General features: G+C 43.0%; 1 protein-coding gene across 1 annotated transcript in view; it reads right to left on the reverse strand.

Annotated features, from left to right (window-relative positions):
* JARID2 (jumonji and AT-rich interaction domain containing 2) overlaps nucleotides 1–16,752 on the reverse strand; it is a 202,402-nt gene that overhangs the window by 104,283 nt on the left and 81,367 nt on the right. The window contains exon 2 of the mRNA XM_052697756.1: nucleotides 12,777–12,912. Within this exon, the coding sequence (XP_052553716.1) occupies nucleotides 12,777–12,912 (136 nt within the window). The remainder of the gene's footprint in view (nucleotides 1–12,776; nucleotides 12,913–16,752) is intronic.

The following is a 16,752-nucleotide window of genomic DNA, read 5'->3' on the forward strand; positions in this document are numbered from 1 at the left end:
TTTGAAATCTCAAACAGTGTTATTTGATAATGGCTCCTTTCAGAAAATTAGAATTTAATATAGCTAATTATAAGTTAGAGAATTAATGTACAGTCAGTACTGCAAGTGACCTGCTATACTATTCTAATGCTTTTTACCAGCATGTCCCCAGTGCTTATTATAGATCTTTTCTCCAAATACTGAGGCCAATCTGCTCTCACATTAGGCTGGATGGGCCAGGATTTGGGAGTGGGGGAGGAGGATGGAAAGAAAGAAATCGATGATTTGCAAGGCTGTAACACTGAGCCTGCTGAGAGCAGGCTGGAGTTGTGCTCACAATACAGAGAAATGCAGGAAGAGATCTCACTCTGAAAGGAAAAAGCACAGAAAACAGAGAGCAAAGAATGAAAAACAAATAGCAAAAGAGGAAAAGCATGCAGAGAAAGGAGAGAATGTTTTAAAAGCATGAAAAGATAGGAAAAAGGACACAGAGAGGACAAGCAGCGGAGATAAGCAGAGAGGGGAGTACTTCTAATTGTCTATTATTAACATGGAAGTGTCTGAAAATTATTTGTCCTTGGAGTAATTGTGAGTTAAAAATCCTGACCTATATTTCCCAGAGAGCAAGCAGTATAAATCGGAATATCCCTCCAAACAGATGCTGGCAGCAGAGGCAGCTTTGATTTGGACTGGAAGCAGTTTTCCTGCGATTCAGAAGCAAGCCACGCATCACTGTTTCAGAGACCTAAGTTTGAAATGCTCTATTTCTAGAGATGGCACAAAATGTGTTCAGCAACATCTGCTGCACATCACTGGTGAGGATATAAAGCAAACCTGTAGTTTGTAGAGTCTTAAGGGGCATAGTGCTTGAGTGAGCTTTGAGGGGAAAAAATTTGCATCACAGGAAGTTCTTCAATCAACGAGGTTCCAGTAGCATTCAGTTTATTTTTCACTAAAGCTTCTGTCTAAAAACTAAGCCAGTATATTCATTTAAGTCCTCCAATGGATGTGTGAGCTCCTGCAATGAAGCCTCCTTACTGTTTAAAGTCTCAATCAGAAGGGCCATAACCAGTTTCTTCCTCAAAAAGGTACCTACATACATAAGGTTGTCTGGGAGAAAAGGGGGGCGTTTTGTATTATTGGCATAGATTTCTTACATGCATCAGAGTAATTCCTCTGAAGTCATACTCTTATTCTTACTCGGGATGCCCATACCTGGGTTAGAGGACACTTCCCCCTGGGTCTGGTAGCTGACACCTTCCAAAATATTCTTCTGCTGTCCAGAACAACCTTGTGCCCTGGCAGAAAACATCTCTTCAATTGATTCATCGTTACCAAATTCCTCAAAAGCTTTATATGAACTGGGCACTCACAGCCTGATCCCTGCTGCTGGGGAGCACTGGCCTCTCCTGAGCTTCTTTCTTCTAGCTGCACAACAGCAGCCATTTTTACAGAAAACAAACAAGCAAAAGCATAGTGAGGGCCTTCTTATCACACTGAGAGCTTCAGTGAGAAGAGGATATGAAAGCAGTACTTTTCTTTCAACCTACGCAAAGGGAACCAGTGCAGGGACAACACACTCTCCTTCAGTTTGCTCTCTGGCTCCTGCTGCCTGAGCATCAGGTAAACGTAGCATCAGCAGGGAAAACAACAGCCACTAGACAAGAGCTGAGAGCTGTTTTCCTAAAACAATTAGTAACATTTGAGTCCTCAGTCTACAGTGGCGGAATGTCAGTGGAAAGTAGAAGAGCACAAACTGAAGAGCAGTCTGTCCTTCTCAGCAGTCTGTTCCTTTCCTGCAAATTTAGCAGGAAGTCTTCACGAGACTATCACCACTGAGCCCAAGACGACGTGAGAAACTTTAAATAGGAATTCAGTTAGCAGTTTTTAATTTCGATCCAACCAGATGGTAATCCAGCTCCATCTCAACACCCGCTATGCCAGGAAAAATTAAGGACAACAAAACCACCTTACCCATAGTCCCCAGAATTCAAGTTCACAGCAAGCACCTTGAACTCTTGTTTCCCCAGCATTTAACTAGCTGAAAAAAGTCCGCTTTGCAGGCCATTAATGGCAGGCACCTCGATTTGAAACCGAAATCAAGGGAGTTTTCTACACTAAGCAGTGCCTTAACTAATGGCCCATTTATTCTACTTTATGAGAAGGGTACTTGTATATAACCCCGTGCTGTGGTCTGGTTGCTAATCAACCTTCAAGATTTTGCATGCCAGTTTTATTGCACTGCCTTCCATGCTACCATAAAGGGAATTTTGTACCAAACAGTCTTCTTCCAGCCTGAGAGAGATCAACATCAGCTCATGGCTCAGAAACCCTTTTTCAGCCAGGAACTTTTACTCTTCAGTTCTGCTCTCTTGCTTGTCAGGTTCTAAATATTTAAGGACACTGCTGTACTATGCAAAGATCATCTATGAAAGAGTGCATTTAAATCTACAGTTGCAAATGGGCTCTGTTTATCTACTTACTTAAGACAGCATTGTCCTTTTCGATTAGAGGAGGTCATTTCCGGGTAAATGTAAACTGGCATTTGAAGTTCATCTCAGCAGGACAATGAGATGAGGCAAAGCATCAGGGACAGGTTTCCATTCAAATAAAACTTGACAAGCAGTTCCTAACCACAGGGACCACAGGCCCAGCTGCACAAAGGGCCATCTTCAATTGATCTGGGGGATGAGGAGAAGAGTAGTGACAGCTACCTTTCTAGAAAATCTGGAGTTCAAGCCGCATTCAGTTAAGTTCTGTTCTTTATTCATAGCTTCCACCTGATGGTAATCTTTGCTGACCTTCTGAGATGTAGGGGGAGAACGACTAGATAGGAAGCACAACGTTTTAATTATGCTGGCAAAACTAAAATCTTTGCTTATCAATAGATCAGTACATTAAAGAGAAGCATTGGGACACTTCTCAGAAGAAAAACAGCACATTCCTGGATGGACACTCCATAAGAATGGGCAGGAGGGATGGGAAATTAAGCCTTCCATGCACAGTTCACAACAGGAATATGCTTCTCACCCCCAGTCCACCCACGTATGCACCAGTTTTGAGACTCTACACAACACTACTGTTTCCTTCTGCCATATGGAGCCACAGAGCAAGAGCTCGTATAAGGCTCTGAAACAAGATCCCAGCATCACAGCAAGGGAGCAGGAGTCAGGGAAATACAAACAGGGATGAAATTCCTCTTCACCTCTCTCCATCCTGCACACCTGCAGCTGAAATACTTCAGAACAACCAGGATGCTTTTTCCCAGTGTCCTAAAGGAGACAGCATGCTTCTAGCATTGCTCTCACTCTTGATAATGTTGTGGTACGATTCCTTCTCTAAAAAGAAAAAAAAAAATCCTATGTTCTAAAGGAAGTCAGAAATTGCACTCTTCCCATGCCATCACTTTTAAACTTCTATCTCTCCACATACACAGCAGGCACAACATAAAACCACTGTGATGCTGATCAGCCACAGCAAACAGAGCATCTTTAAAAACAGCCAACCGTGAGTTGCCTTTGCCTTTCACAGGATGAGAAAAATGGGATTAAATGCTGGCACGGTCTTCAGGCGCTACTCTGAATGGCTGGCAGAGGCCAAGTCTTTTGCAGGAAAAGTGGCTTATCTCCTGGCTTCCCAAATTGCAGCAGAGGTCAGATGAAGAGGCTTCAAAAGCCTGCCAGCTCTGTCCTCTGTGGGATCCTTGGCAGATTGCTCCAGCTGGCTCCTTCCAGCTTTTCCCTTTTTCCATTTTAGCATATAGCTTGAATAAAGAAAACAAGATGAAGGCTTTCAAAGATAACGCAGTCTTTCACAAACAGATGCAGAACAAAGCACAGGAAATTCTGAGCAAAGTAAAAAATGAATCTTGTCTGTTCGAGGCTTATCTGGAAGGACTCAGCCTTTTAGTAGACAGATCTAAAACATCCCGACTGCGACTGCTGCGCTCGCTTAATGGTCTTGTGAGGGAAGCAAACAGGATGGTGAGGGTGAAGAGCCTCTTGGAGCAAACTCCTCCTTTGAACGTACCAATGTTTGTAAGCTCAGTCTGTGAGGTCTGGCCTGGCTTGTCACCGTCATCCCCTGCCACCTAAGTACAGGGCTGGTACACTGCAGCTATGGATGGACACCCCCTTCACAGTATTAAAGTCATTTTAAATGAGCAATAATGGACATGAAAGGCAGATTACTGAAAATGTTTATTCATCTAATTCTGGATACAACAGCACATTAACTGCCTGTAACAAATCTGCGCTAGTCAGACACAAAAAGAGATAAGTGAAAAATGTATGCGCATTCATTACGATGCAGAGCGATCTGCTACGTCTGAACAGTATACGCGCTAAGCTCTATTTATTTTATACAAAACATTTACCCTCAAACTCTGGGAAGTATCTGCTGCCTGATCAACCTCTCACCACCACCACCAGCTATAGAAAGGCAGCAGGTATTTCAGAACACTTTCCTGGAGACCTTAAAATCAAGAAGATTCCATCAAAACCAAACCAAAATGCGGAGGCTCGGGCTCAGGATGCAGCCCGATCTCAGAGGTTGTTCTGAGCAGTAAGAGGAAGGTGACTAATTCCTGGTTCTGTTGCTTAAGAAGGAGACAGATTTTCGAGCTTCTCACAGCAGAAATGACACGTTTTGAGCGTGGGCTGATGACACCCATAAGGAATTCAGCATCGATCTGCTGGATTGTTCTGTTTGCTCCAAGTCCATTTCCTCTTGTTACAAGTCAGAGCCCACAAACACACATCACGGATGGTGTCTGAGGCCACAATTAGGTGCTCTGCCAGCTGTGTCTGGCAACTTGTAGGAAAGGTTGCAGTGCCCATCAGCACTCGCAGCCAGCTGTCACTAATTTCTGCTTTTTCTTTTAAAACCACTGCCTTAAACTCCTCTCCACGTTCATGTTATTTTCCATTGTGTTGCTATTTTCTTAATGAAATAGAGCATGCTGTCTCAATGACTGATTTTTTTTTTTTTTTTTTTTCCTCTGCTGCCTTACTGGTTGTATCCCTTGTTGTCTGTCCTTCAAATTAAAAGTGCTGGTTATTCAGTGCACGATTTCTTTCTGCCAATCATGGCTGGTAACACAGCAGCTACATGAGTAGTGAAATTTAAACCCTCTTTACAACACTAGTTAAGGGCTCCAATCTGCAGACATTTTTCTCCACTGCACTTTTAATAAACACTAAAATAACACTACTGATGAACACTGGCTATCAGATAGAGAAATATGAAGTATCCTCCCCGCTCCTGTGCCTCCTGACAGCTCTGGTTGCTAAACAGAGAAGCACTTAGCTCACCTCTTCTGAGCATACCATTGTATCTCTGCCTTCATCTCCACTTTGTGCCCAAATTTCACACACAGAGTTTTCCATCCCTTCTGACAACCAGATGAGTCTCACTATGGAACTCCATCGTTTACATTACCTTTAACAGCTGCTTAATTTTGTTCTGATTTCTATGTAAAGCACAAGCTACCTCTTTATCACCTCTCAACGCAATTCAACAGCTGGAGAAAGCCGCCAGCATCATCATTTCTCATCCCAGCACGTTACCAGCATGCTTCTTCATCCACCCCGGGCTGCCAGAGTTTGAAGGATAATGAGCTCAAGTAGATCCCTCTGATTTTCAACATCCCAATAAAAAATTTGTCATCTAACTATAAAAGCAGTCAAGTTTGTTTAAACTGCCATATCAGATAACTGGATGAATGGCTGGTTTTCAGTACAAAGCACTGCATCTCACCATACAAAGTACCAAGACACTTTTAGTTTTCCAGCAACTTCTGTATATTTTGCCAAACACTTCTCCCCAGACAACTGGGGTAAGCCAAAACCCAATGCATGCCTTTCTACAAGAATGTACAGACTTAATATTATTGTCAAAGATGTCTCACTCACAAAACATGCAAATGAGGACTGACAGAAGGTCCACCTTTTGACATAACTGCCAATTCTACCAGGTATTTGAGAAATCACCATCCTTTTGGCTGTATATGCCTGACTAGAAGATGTCAGGGTCTAGGTTCAGGCTGCCAATTTTACAGCTGCAGAAAACAGAATTAAGCAGTTTGCTTGTCTGCACTCAAGGCTGCTCCCTGTACTGCTGATACAAACAACAAATCCCAGGCAGCAGCTATGCAGAAACAACCCTGAATCAAGGAAAATGAAACTGTTGTTCACCGGTTGAGGTTAAGGCAAAGTTTTATTTCATGGACACTTGAATTTGCTGAATGAAGTTCACTGCATGGGCAGACAAGTGACAGAAGCAGCCTAAGACAGTGAGTGAAAGGAAGCAGACCAGCAGCTCTTACACCCACCAAGCACTTCTGATCCTTTGCCTCACCCTATTTATTTTAGGCCTACAATAACTCAGTCTCCTGCAGACTACATAAGCTCTTCTGTGGATAATTCATTGCTGATAAAAAATAAATTTCCACTACCTACAATTAACAATATGCAGAGAGGCAAAATTATTTTTAAAATTACTTTGACTAGAAATACACTTGGGGGCAATAGCAACTCCTTTCAGTGGTAGTGAAAAGACGTTTTAAGGAAATTAATTATGCAATTCTGCTGTTTTCCCTATTAGAAATATATCCACCTCTTATCTTCACAAGAAAAGAGATGGCAGGTGTCCTGCAAGAGAAAACGTTCTGGCAGTCCTGAGAAATACAGAAATTGAATTAAAACAGGAGCAACATTTGGACGTAATCAAATTGGGCAGAGATTATGGAGGGTGTAATTTGGCCTGCAGAACTTTTCTAAGTGATGATGATGGAAAAGGCAAAAAGAGCCTGCGTCAACTAATGACCAAGCCAGACCCCGGCAGGCTCAAGAACAAATTCTGTTCTAAAAACAAAGAAAGGAAGAGATATTTGGAAATTTTCAACGGAGCCCAGCCCCAACATCCTGTTATTTATTTGTTAATCTTTAAATGCGCTTGCCAGCAAGCACCAAAGCGAAAGTGACATTGAGTGCCATGACAAATCTGCTCAAATGCTTATTTTCTGAACCTTTTAGTTGAAAACATCTATATTTAATCACTGTTCAAAACTAGCCAAACAGGCAGTTTACTCCAAATGTAAAGGGAAAAATCTTGTGAGACTGAAGGAGGTATTTCTGCTTCTGTAAATGCATTTTAAAAATCCACTTATACTGACAAGGGTCCTTGGCACACTTACAATCTTCTACTAAAGCTTAGGAGGGAGACAGACAGACATTACCTACTGTCAACAAACGCAATTTCATATCACTGATGGAGTGAAAAGCTCCCTAGACAAACATTAGCGTAAAACCTTCTTCCAATATTTAATTGAAGCTTTCAAAACTAAGAGAGATGAAGTTACTGTATCTGAATCATCACAGTGAAGGAGAAGGGCTACTTTCTTTTTTAAAAACACAGCCCCCCGAGGAGCATAGCTGAAAACCATGGGGCAGTGAGTATGAAAACACCTGAAAGTAGACACGTCAAACACAAACGCAGCCCCTTCCAAGTAGCACGGCTCCCTGCTCTGCTCAGCATGGTGCTTGTGGGATGGGTGGTCCCAGACAAGGGAATGTGATGCCTCAGAGGCTCCCAGCTGTCTGTCTTGATGCATTTCAGCTCTTCAGTGGAGGGAACAACCTATAGCAAAAGTTGCCCTGGCATCTGTGTGGAAGTGGTTCAGGAGAGGAACGGAGCAGCACGAGGAAGGAATGGACACCACAGCCAAGAGTGGACCAAATACAACCTCCGTTTAAAGACTGCATGAAGTTCCTTCGCCTATACAAATGAATTGATGACTTTAAGACGACTAAATGCAAGGTGAAGAATGTCAGAATAGAAATACTACATATTCTTGCTCATCAATTCCTTGATTCATTAGGCGTGCAAGACTTCCTCCTTGAACCAAAATACTCCCTCACATACATTCAATTTCCCAACAAGCTTATGGTTGCCACACATTTAACCTAGTTGGCATGTTTGGAAATTGTCATGACACCTTTTGTATAGCTACTGTCGATGCACTATATGCTTGAATAATTCCATTGTCTAGTTTGTCATTCCAGTGGAATTACCAACCACCTTAAACAAACACGCAAACTTCTGCACTTTCTTCATTTACAAAATGCCAGCACTTCTGGCATCACAAACTTCTTCTTCACCGCTACTTTCTAAAAATAAAATTTAAGCTCTCTATCATAAAAATTTGCTTTATGATGCACTCTTTTGACATACTGGTTTAATTCTCATTAACAGAACACAAGTGATAGTAACAGCTTTTATTGCGTGCGGGTTTCCCCACCTCCCACCCCATACACAGCCGTATTTCTCATTCTATGCTACACAAGGAAGCTATTTCCTAGGGGAATTAGCTTACCTCTTAGATGAGGATCTCTGAAAATTGGTATCACCATTCCAAACACCAATTCCCATTCTTAAAATCCTAGCACAAATGACAGGCAGCAATAATCAAAATCAGTAAAGAGGTCCCCACAGGTTTTCCTGTGGGCAGGCCTGTTTCCATAATCAGAACTGCAGCATCCCACTTAGAACTACAAAAGGTTTCCTGACAACTTACAGAGGCATCCCCTTTAGATTATACATTCCCACATGCTGGAGGAGAACGTAGCAAACACAGGCATACTGTGGAGTGTCATTCTATACTCTGTGGGCACCTAGAGCCAACATAAACATACAGCAGTACATCCACTGGTAGAAGAGCCATAAAACACCCCTGCTCTTTCTCTGAAATCCTTCTGGCTGGATAACAAAAGCCAACCAACCAACAAAAACCCAAAAGTAAAGAATGCAGGATAAAAACGTGGGAAAATAACTAGCAGGACAAACATATAAGCAAAAACCTCAAGTGAAAAGGGTATGCAAAGAAAGGTAGGAGTAAGGATATCCGCAACTCTGTTCTTCACCACGCTCCCCAGACAAAACCATCATGCAAGACTGTTTTCAGGACAACAGATATCCTTAATTGCAAGGTGGAGGCAGCCATATATAAATCATTACAGTACAGTTAATCTCTAAAACTCATTTGAACTCTTCCATCTCATATTATTAATTTGTATTGTTCAGAGAGGCATGGAAGTTTTCCCTGTGCCGCCACTGGCCCCTCTTTGAGCCTGCAGAAATTTCAGTACAGAGGAGACTCCTGTTAATGGGTTCACCTCTTACAACACTGAAGCTGAGCTCGTTTTTCACACTATCAATAAGAAAAGCAGCACTGCACTGGCTGCCATATCATTAGGTTTACTGCACTAACCAGCTGAAATATCCTGATAATAACGTTCATGCAAGTTCAGCAGCAGAACTTGCATGAACTGTTGGAGAACACTAGTAAGCAACTACTGTAGCATATTTATGCAACTTCAGATGCTCTGAAGCCATAGAAAGTGCTTAAAGACAATAGTTGCAAGAGGGTAGTGCATATTTTATCTTCTTCTATTGCCAGAAGTCAGTACTTTCTCAGGAAAAATTACAGATTGCAAGCCTGCAAATAAGTATAGGGGAATGACAGCTATAAAACCAGGAAGAAAAAAACCCAACTCTCTGCACTACAGATGGCAGCACCAAGATCAGATCCTACTATCCAGTTGTTTTGCAAACATTGCAGTCCTCTGAGCTCTCAGAAAAACAGGAGACCAACCTACACTTCTACCTCTAGCAAGGAGCTCAGGCAGCTTGAACTACTCTCAGGGCTCTCCTTCCCACTCTTGGAGATGCTTAGGTGTGCCAGGTGCTGGAAGGTGATCTATTCGATTTCCAGCAACAGAAGGAGCAATGCCCGTTAACGCTCACTAGGAACAGTGACAGGGTTCTGCAGCACAAACCCTGAAATGGATGCAACCCCTGCCTTTACAGGGGTGAGGGAAGAGGAAGGGGATTGGGAATGTTTGAAGTGATGGCATTCATCTCCCCAAGAAAACATGATGTGGCTGAACATCTGCCTGCTGACTGGAAACAGCAAATGAACGCCTTGTTCTGCTTTGCACGCAGCTTTTGCTTTACCTAGTAAACTGTCTTCATCTCAACCCACAAGTTCTCACTCTTTTACCTTTCTGATTTTACCTTTAATACCCCATGTGGGGAGAGTAGTGAAAAGCTGTGTGGAGCTGAGCTGCCTTCCAGGGTTAAACCACAGCAGGAGGCACAGAACACCTTTAAATTTCAGCTAGGATTTTTTGCTCCCCCCCAGCAGAGCTGTGGGTGCTGAGCACTAATAAAGAGATGCACTGTATAATCAAAGACTATTAGGATGCTATAATCACAAAATAAACAAGAGAGTTTGGCAAAGTAGACTAAGATAACAAGAGAATAAATAGAAGGCTTACTCCTATCCTGGGCTCACTCACAACACTCCAGCAGAGCAGATCTCCAGCAGAGACCCTTCCCCACTGGCAGCCAGCTCTTCAATAGGTCTAGGAGAGGTGCAGCCAGGCTCCCCCCCTTCCGGCACACAGCTGAATTGCCTTCACCTGTGCTCCTGTGGCTGACTCAGTGCTCGCCTCAGGTGGTCAATCAGAGGTTCAGGCCGTGGCTCAGCAGTTCCCATACATGCACTTAACTGCAATATGATCTTTTGAAAAAAATGCACTAGAAACACTGGTTGCAATCTTCATATTGAAACAAAGAACATAATCAATAAATGTTCTTTTAAAACTCTAATGGCATAAAGTCACGGATCTGAAGCTAATCTTTAAGATGTTATGTTTTCCAAAATTCAAAACAGTCTGGTAAATTTTTAGCATGACCTATTTTTTTTCTCTGTCCATAAAGATCTGTGGATTTGAAAATATATGGTTAATGTTTCTTTAAAAGATATAATGAGCAAACTCCATGTTTCCATAGATTTTCTTAATGTCATTGCACTGTGTCAATCCTTCTCCCTTCTGTAAAGCTTTCCTCTATATGATGACACGTTCTTCTAAATACTATTGGACAAATGGAGCCTTTGGACAGTACTGTTGAAATAGAGCAGTGCTGAGAAAGGACACGTAAAGCATCATGTAACAAACAGAAGGGAAAACAACAGAGCGTAATTCTAACTCAAAAGTAAGCAAGCCAAAACCCCCACAGAACTGATCACCTATTTTTGTGAAGGAGGAAGAGCATCCAGCAATACAATTCTTAACACCAGAGGCAAGCTCTGAAGTCGTGAGCCATGCCATTGCCAGAGAAAGCCTGTGGCATATTCCATGCCTGGTACCTGCATTCACACAGCATTCCCAGCCAACTCACTTTTCATCTCAGCTGCCTTTGGAGAAACTAGACACCATAAAAACCTCAGTCATCCTGTAAGCTGGCACACCATCAAAGCCTCCTAACACACAATTACTGTGCTTCACGCCTTTAGACTTTTTCCTTTGACTAAACAAAATCCCCACAATAGAATAAGAAACTTTCCAAGAGAAATTGTGTTTGACAGAAGATCAATGATGCAGAGGTGTTGGAGGGGAAAAAAAGGCAGCGCTGTTTTGTGTACACCTCCAAGCTTATTAATCGCTTGCTGCTAAAGCTAGATGCCCCTTCCCATCAGATCACTATTTGATATTATTACTGAACTCAGAAGACTGAGGTCATCTTTAATCACATTAAGGAGTTCACAACTGCTTACGCAATACAGTAACTTTATTGTGTTGTCTGCAATTCTCCAGCCATTCCCCTAGGTTTTTGCCTTGTCAGCAATAAGGCTCAGTGAAAATGCAGTGAAATTTGACTCACCGTGTCAAAAATACAAGTTACATATAAATATGAATAACCTAACAAGTAAGCAAGCACCCAGCTGCTGCTGTAATGCATTAGCACATGTATAGTTATGCACATGCTTAAAAGGAATTGCTATAAACTTCCATAAAGAAGCAAATAAGCTCTTGAGAGTGAAGAGAGAACAGTAAGCCTGCCCAGAAATCTGAATCCTGCTACTCATCGCTTTGAAGGCTCAAGCTAGCATGACAAAGCCTTTTCAAAAAGGGTGCTGTGTCAGTGAGCAAATCTGCAAGAGACGAACTTAGGTTCACCTCTGGGCTACCACAGGGAAGGGGATAAGAAACAAGTGATAATAATGACAAACAACAGTAACAGTGATCACCCTACCTCCTTTGCCACCTCCGGTCAATGTCAAAGGATGACATAAACAAGTCCCTATCAGGTAGCTTTGCCTGCATCTCTTTAAAAAACCCTTAAACTCCCTGAAGAACTTAACTATGGGAATCCAGTGTTTCAGCACATTTGCGCTCAGTCCCCTACATCTTTTTACATAGGTCCCGTGCTTCTTCACCTTTAGGCAACTGAGGGCCTGAACCAAGCCCACTCCAGAGCTGCAGTCCCTGGTTAGCCAGTTTCTTCTACCTGAATGACACTGAACAAGTATATTCTGTCTGTCTGTCCTTCACCAATGTAACTGATTCAGACAGTTTCCATTTATCTCCTCATGAATTTTCACTGCATCTGTAAGAAATCAGTTACTTTTAACTGGACACCTTTGCTGTAGACCTACAAAGCACATCACTGATCAAACAGATCAGAGAAGCCTCCTTTTCTACTGAACAGCTTTGCTCTGGCTTCCACTCCAACATCTACCCTCCATCCTTATCCCTATCTACAACAGCTCAACAGAAACACACAGATTGTCCAAATCAGGCTTTTTAAACACTTTAGAAATGAGCTCGTCTTTGTATTTTGAAAGGACACAGTGCATGCCAGAAGGTGCACTGGTTTCCTTCCTTGCTACAGCAGTGGAGCTGCGTTTGAAACAACTGAGTCCTTGCAGAGATAGCAGGGAGGCAGCTTACCATTCACTGCCTTCAGGCTTCCACTAATGCCATCCCCATGTTGCCGCTTCTGTGCGTTCTTGAACTCCTTCAGAGATAAATAAAGGACCTTCCGCACCACCCTCTCCTCTGACCAGGGAATCCCATCGCTGTCATCCTGAAGAAGATGGAAACAGAAAGGAGACGTTAATTGTGTGCATCCGAAACAACGAGTAGCAAAAACAACAAACAACACCCCAATGCCTACAGTTAGATAAATGATTTTAAAAAGGGAGAGAAGTTGAAAAAAATCCTGTGCAACAAAATGCAATCTAACCTCAAGAAACACTGACATAACCATTATCATCAAATCAGACCATCAGCCCCTCTAATCCCTTATCCTGCAAACAGCAGAATCTGTCTGCCAGGTGTTAGACAGCAGGTAAAAGCTTATTTGTTAAAATTCTCATAACGAATCATTCTGCCTTGTGGAGAAATTTGAACAGCCTGGAATTGCTCTCTCAGACAATTAAAATAAGGGGGAAGAAATTCCACACCATTAAATTAAGTCAAATATTGCATAAAACTTACTAGAAAGTTCTGTAAGCCAGCCTTTCTTATTACCATTTTGGCCTTGGTTTTTGCCTCTCAGCTCCGGATTTTACATACTGATATTACATTATCAGTTCTCTGCTTAAATGATTTGTATTTATTGCAGAATTACAGTGTAGTTGATAACAATGAAGTTGTTCTGAATTTATCTTAGCATAAAGTAAAGTGGAATTTGGCCCAGGGGGCATGTGTTTTCTACTTCATTTTTAGAAGACAAATGCTATATTGTCAAAAGGAATACTGGTGTATGTCATATTTAGTATTTGCTTTAGTTAAAAGATTAATTCCCTGGAAAAGTATTTCCCTAAAGCCTTTTGCATTCAAATAAATTAAGTCAGCAAACTGATACAAAGACATAAGGAAAATCAGGTGCATCTTAAAAAAAAAAAAAAAAGTATATCACATTTTCACAAGCCTTATTATTATTGTCTCAGGGTCTTTAAAGTCATTATTTGAGCATTTCTGTTCTCGAATTTCCCTCAAGCTACATGAATGCCAAGCAAAAAAACACATTTCCAGAGAGGCCTTGCTCAGGTAAGCACAGCACAGCACATGGCCACACTGCACAGGAAAACCACAACACTCACACCAGGAGGCATGAGAGTTTACACCATCCCGTGTGATAAAGAAGAGACCAACACAAACAACTTAAAAAATAAGCTTAGTTTAGGGTGCACACCAGTAGTTTTTCCTTTACTCCTCCAGTAAGATACTGGCATTCAGCCGCTGAACTGTGATCAAAACCATTCCTCCCCCCAGCTGAATGACAAATGAGTTGGTAAAAAAAAATAAAGAAAGAAAGAAAGAAAGAAAAGGGAAAAGAAAAAAAGAGCCAAAACAATGACTGTAGCAAAGCAGTCAGCATTTTGGCAGTGCAATTCACCCTTCACACTACAGAGCAGCTACTACGCTGTGCCCAGAGAGCTTCAGCACGCAGGGACCTCCAAGCCAAGACAGCAAACTTTGTAACTGAACATCCACAGCAAAGAGAAACAACAATCTCCAGGCAAGTACTTTAGAAGGACTAGCACTTCCAGTTGTTTTGTCAACAGTGGTTTTTACAAACAACTTCCGTTTACGATTTTGCTGCCAACACAACTTTAAACCTCAACAGAACAAATGATACAGATGGCCACAGCTTGCCTGATTTTAACAGAAATCACCCAAGAAACAACATTTATGTTCCCGTAGACCAGAACACACTGAAAGTAAACCAGGAAGGGAAAGGCTGGGCTTCATGCGTTTCTGTTTTTACAGCAGATCATGAGGTAACTAATTGAATCCCTAAGGAAACTGCTCTGTTAGGAAATACTCGTGAGCATCCATGGTTTTTATTTGCCCACATTACAGACACAAGCCTGAGGATGCCTCTCACTCCCTCCAGCTGCATCTGTGGAAATTCTTTATACAGAGGGCAGTAAACAAGAGGACAAGGACACACTCTGGCCATTAATCTGAAGCTGAGGTGAGGTACACAGAGCCCTACATGAGGCAGCACACCCCTCACCACTTGTTTTTATGCACTTTAAGCCACGCATGCGAAGTATGTAAGGGTGTATAATTCTCAACTCCAGCTAACATATGTTGTACTGGAAGACACGTTGCCATTTTCAGTCTCCTTCAGGCCAGGGCTCACAAAACACCAGACCCTCCCCAAAACGGGAAGGCCATCACTACCCAAACTCTCCTCTATCTTTCTGGGAGTGTTTCCCAAAGACCTGCCTGAAAGTTGCACCAAAACAACCATTAGCTCCTGATACCCCGAGCCTTTCATTCCTGCTCAAAATACAGCAGCAAAAAGAACAGAAATGCATTGAGCAACGAATCCCACTTAAGCGCTCTTCATTATGCCAAAGCTTGCTGCAAAGAACACGTGGTGGTGGTGGTGCCTGTTAGTTCAATGGCAGCAGGGTGAGATCTGCTGACAGGGTTTGGAAGATCTCCAGGCACTTGATGCCAAGTGGCAGCAGGGATGAGCAACCTTCACAGGGCACAGCCAGGTCCCTGGGATGCACTGCTTGCAGCTGCTGCTCTGTAGGTAAGGAGATGATCACCACACAGAAGAGGCCTTATAGTCTGAAGGCTACCACCTCCTTGAAACGCTTCGGTAAATGTCACGAGGTCACCTCCCCTCCACAAACAATGTACTGTATGTGTGACAGCAGGCAGCTCTGTTTTCAGAGGGACAATGCTACCGAGAGGTCCTTGTTGTGCCAGCTAAAGACCCCAGCCCTGCTGCAGGACGGCCACGGCATCACCAGGGAAGGAGCAGGTCCCAGGAGACAGCATCATAGGCCTCTTCTGGCTGCCCCTGAAGCGACGCAGCAACACCTCACAGCACTCCCAATGAGTGGAGCGCACATCAGGCAGAACCATATCGGCCTCGTGACCACATCTGTACCCGCAGCAGTCTCAACAGAGCTGCTTACAGAGGAGGCCCTCCACATCAGAGCCCACTCGTGCCAAGGCTGCAATTGCCATCGCTTTGTTGTGGGCTTTCCTCATTCCCGTCGCCCGCCTTGCATAAAAGACCTCAAGCCCTCCAACGCCGTGTTATCCAAGGTCAGCAAAATAAGAGGCTAAACCGGTGCCAATGCCCACATTCATGTGGCTCCATATGTAGGAGCAATAAAAATCTTTCACAATCATCGACTGCATCTCCCCTCTAGCGTGCAGCACAAAAGCAGCCACAAGCCAGAGAGCAGCTGACTCGGCACCCAGCTGGGCTCTTGCAGGGAAGCAGCTCCGGCTCCCGACACTTTTAACCATAATTACATGGGTCAGAACATCCCTTCCTCGCCGTGCCGCCGAGGGAGAGCCGCACCGTGCCTTGCTCCGCGCTCCCACACTCAGCTGGAGAGCCGCCTCACCGCAGCAACGCGGCGCGTGCACACCCAGAGCTGCTCAGAATACCTTCCAGTGAAAGCCTCGAGCAATTTAATCTGTGCAGTTCCTCAAAAAAAAAAATAAAAATCATAATCAAACAAAAAAGAGAAAACCACCAATCCCCAAAGAAACTGACTTGATCACTGCCTTTAAACCTTTCCACGGGGAGCAGAAATTTGATAATAGATGGCTCTTGAGGCTGGCAGAGAGGAGTACAGTAACGTCCAACAGCTGGAACTCGAATTCAGAAAAATTTAAGTTGGAATTAGAGAACAATTTCCTCAACTGTGCAAGTAATTAGCCATTGAAACAACTTATGGGGAACTAATGGATTGTCCGTTATTGACTTAGGCCCTAAAAAGCACTGAATAACATCTTAAACAGCGCGTTCATCACTGCAAGCTCAGAGCCTTTGCAGTGTGGAAGGTCAGCCTAGATTGTTTCTGCCTCCCGGTCTGGTAGCAAGATTAGCTCACAGACTTGGTATAAAGAAAATAATGTAAGAAAACAACTAGGGACT

Source organism: Tympanuchus pallidicinctus, unplaced genomic scaffold (genome assembly GCF_026119805.1).
Source record: "Tympanuchus pallidicinctus isolate F22 unplaced genomic scaffold, pur_lepc_1.0 scaffold31, whole genome shotgun sequence".
NCBI lineage: Eukaryota > Metazoa > Chordata > Aves > Galliformes > Phasianidae > Tympanuchus > Tympanuchus pallidicinctus.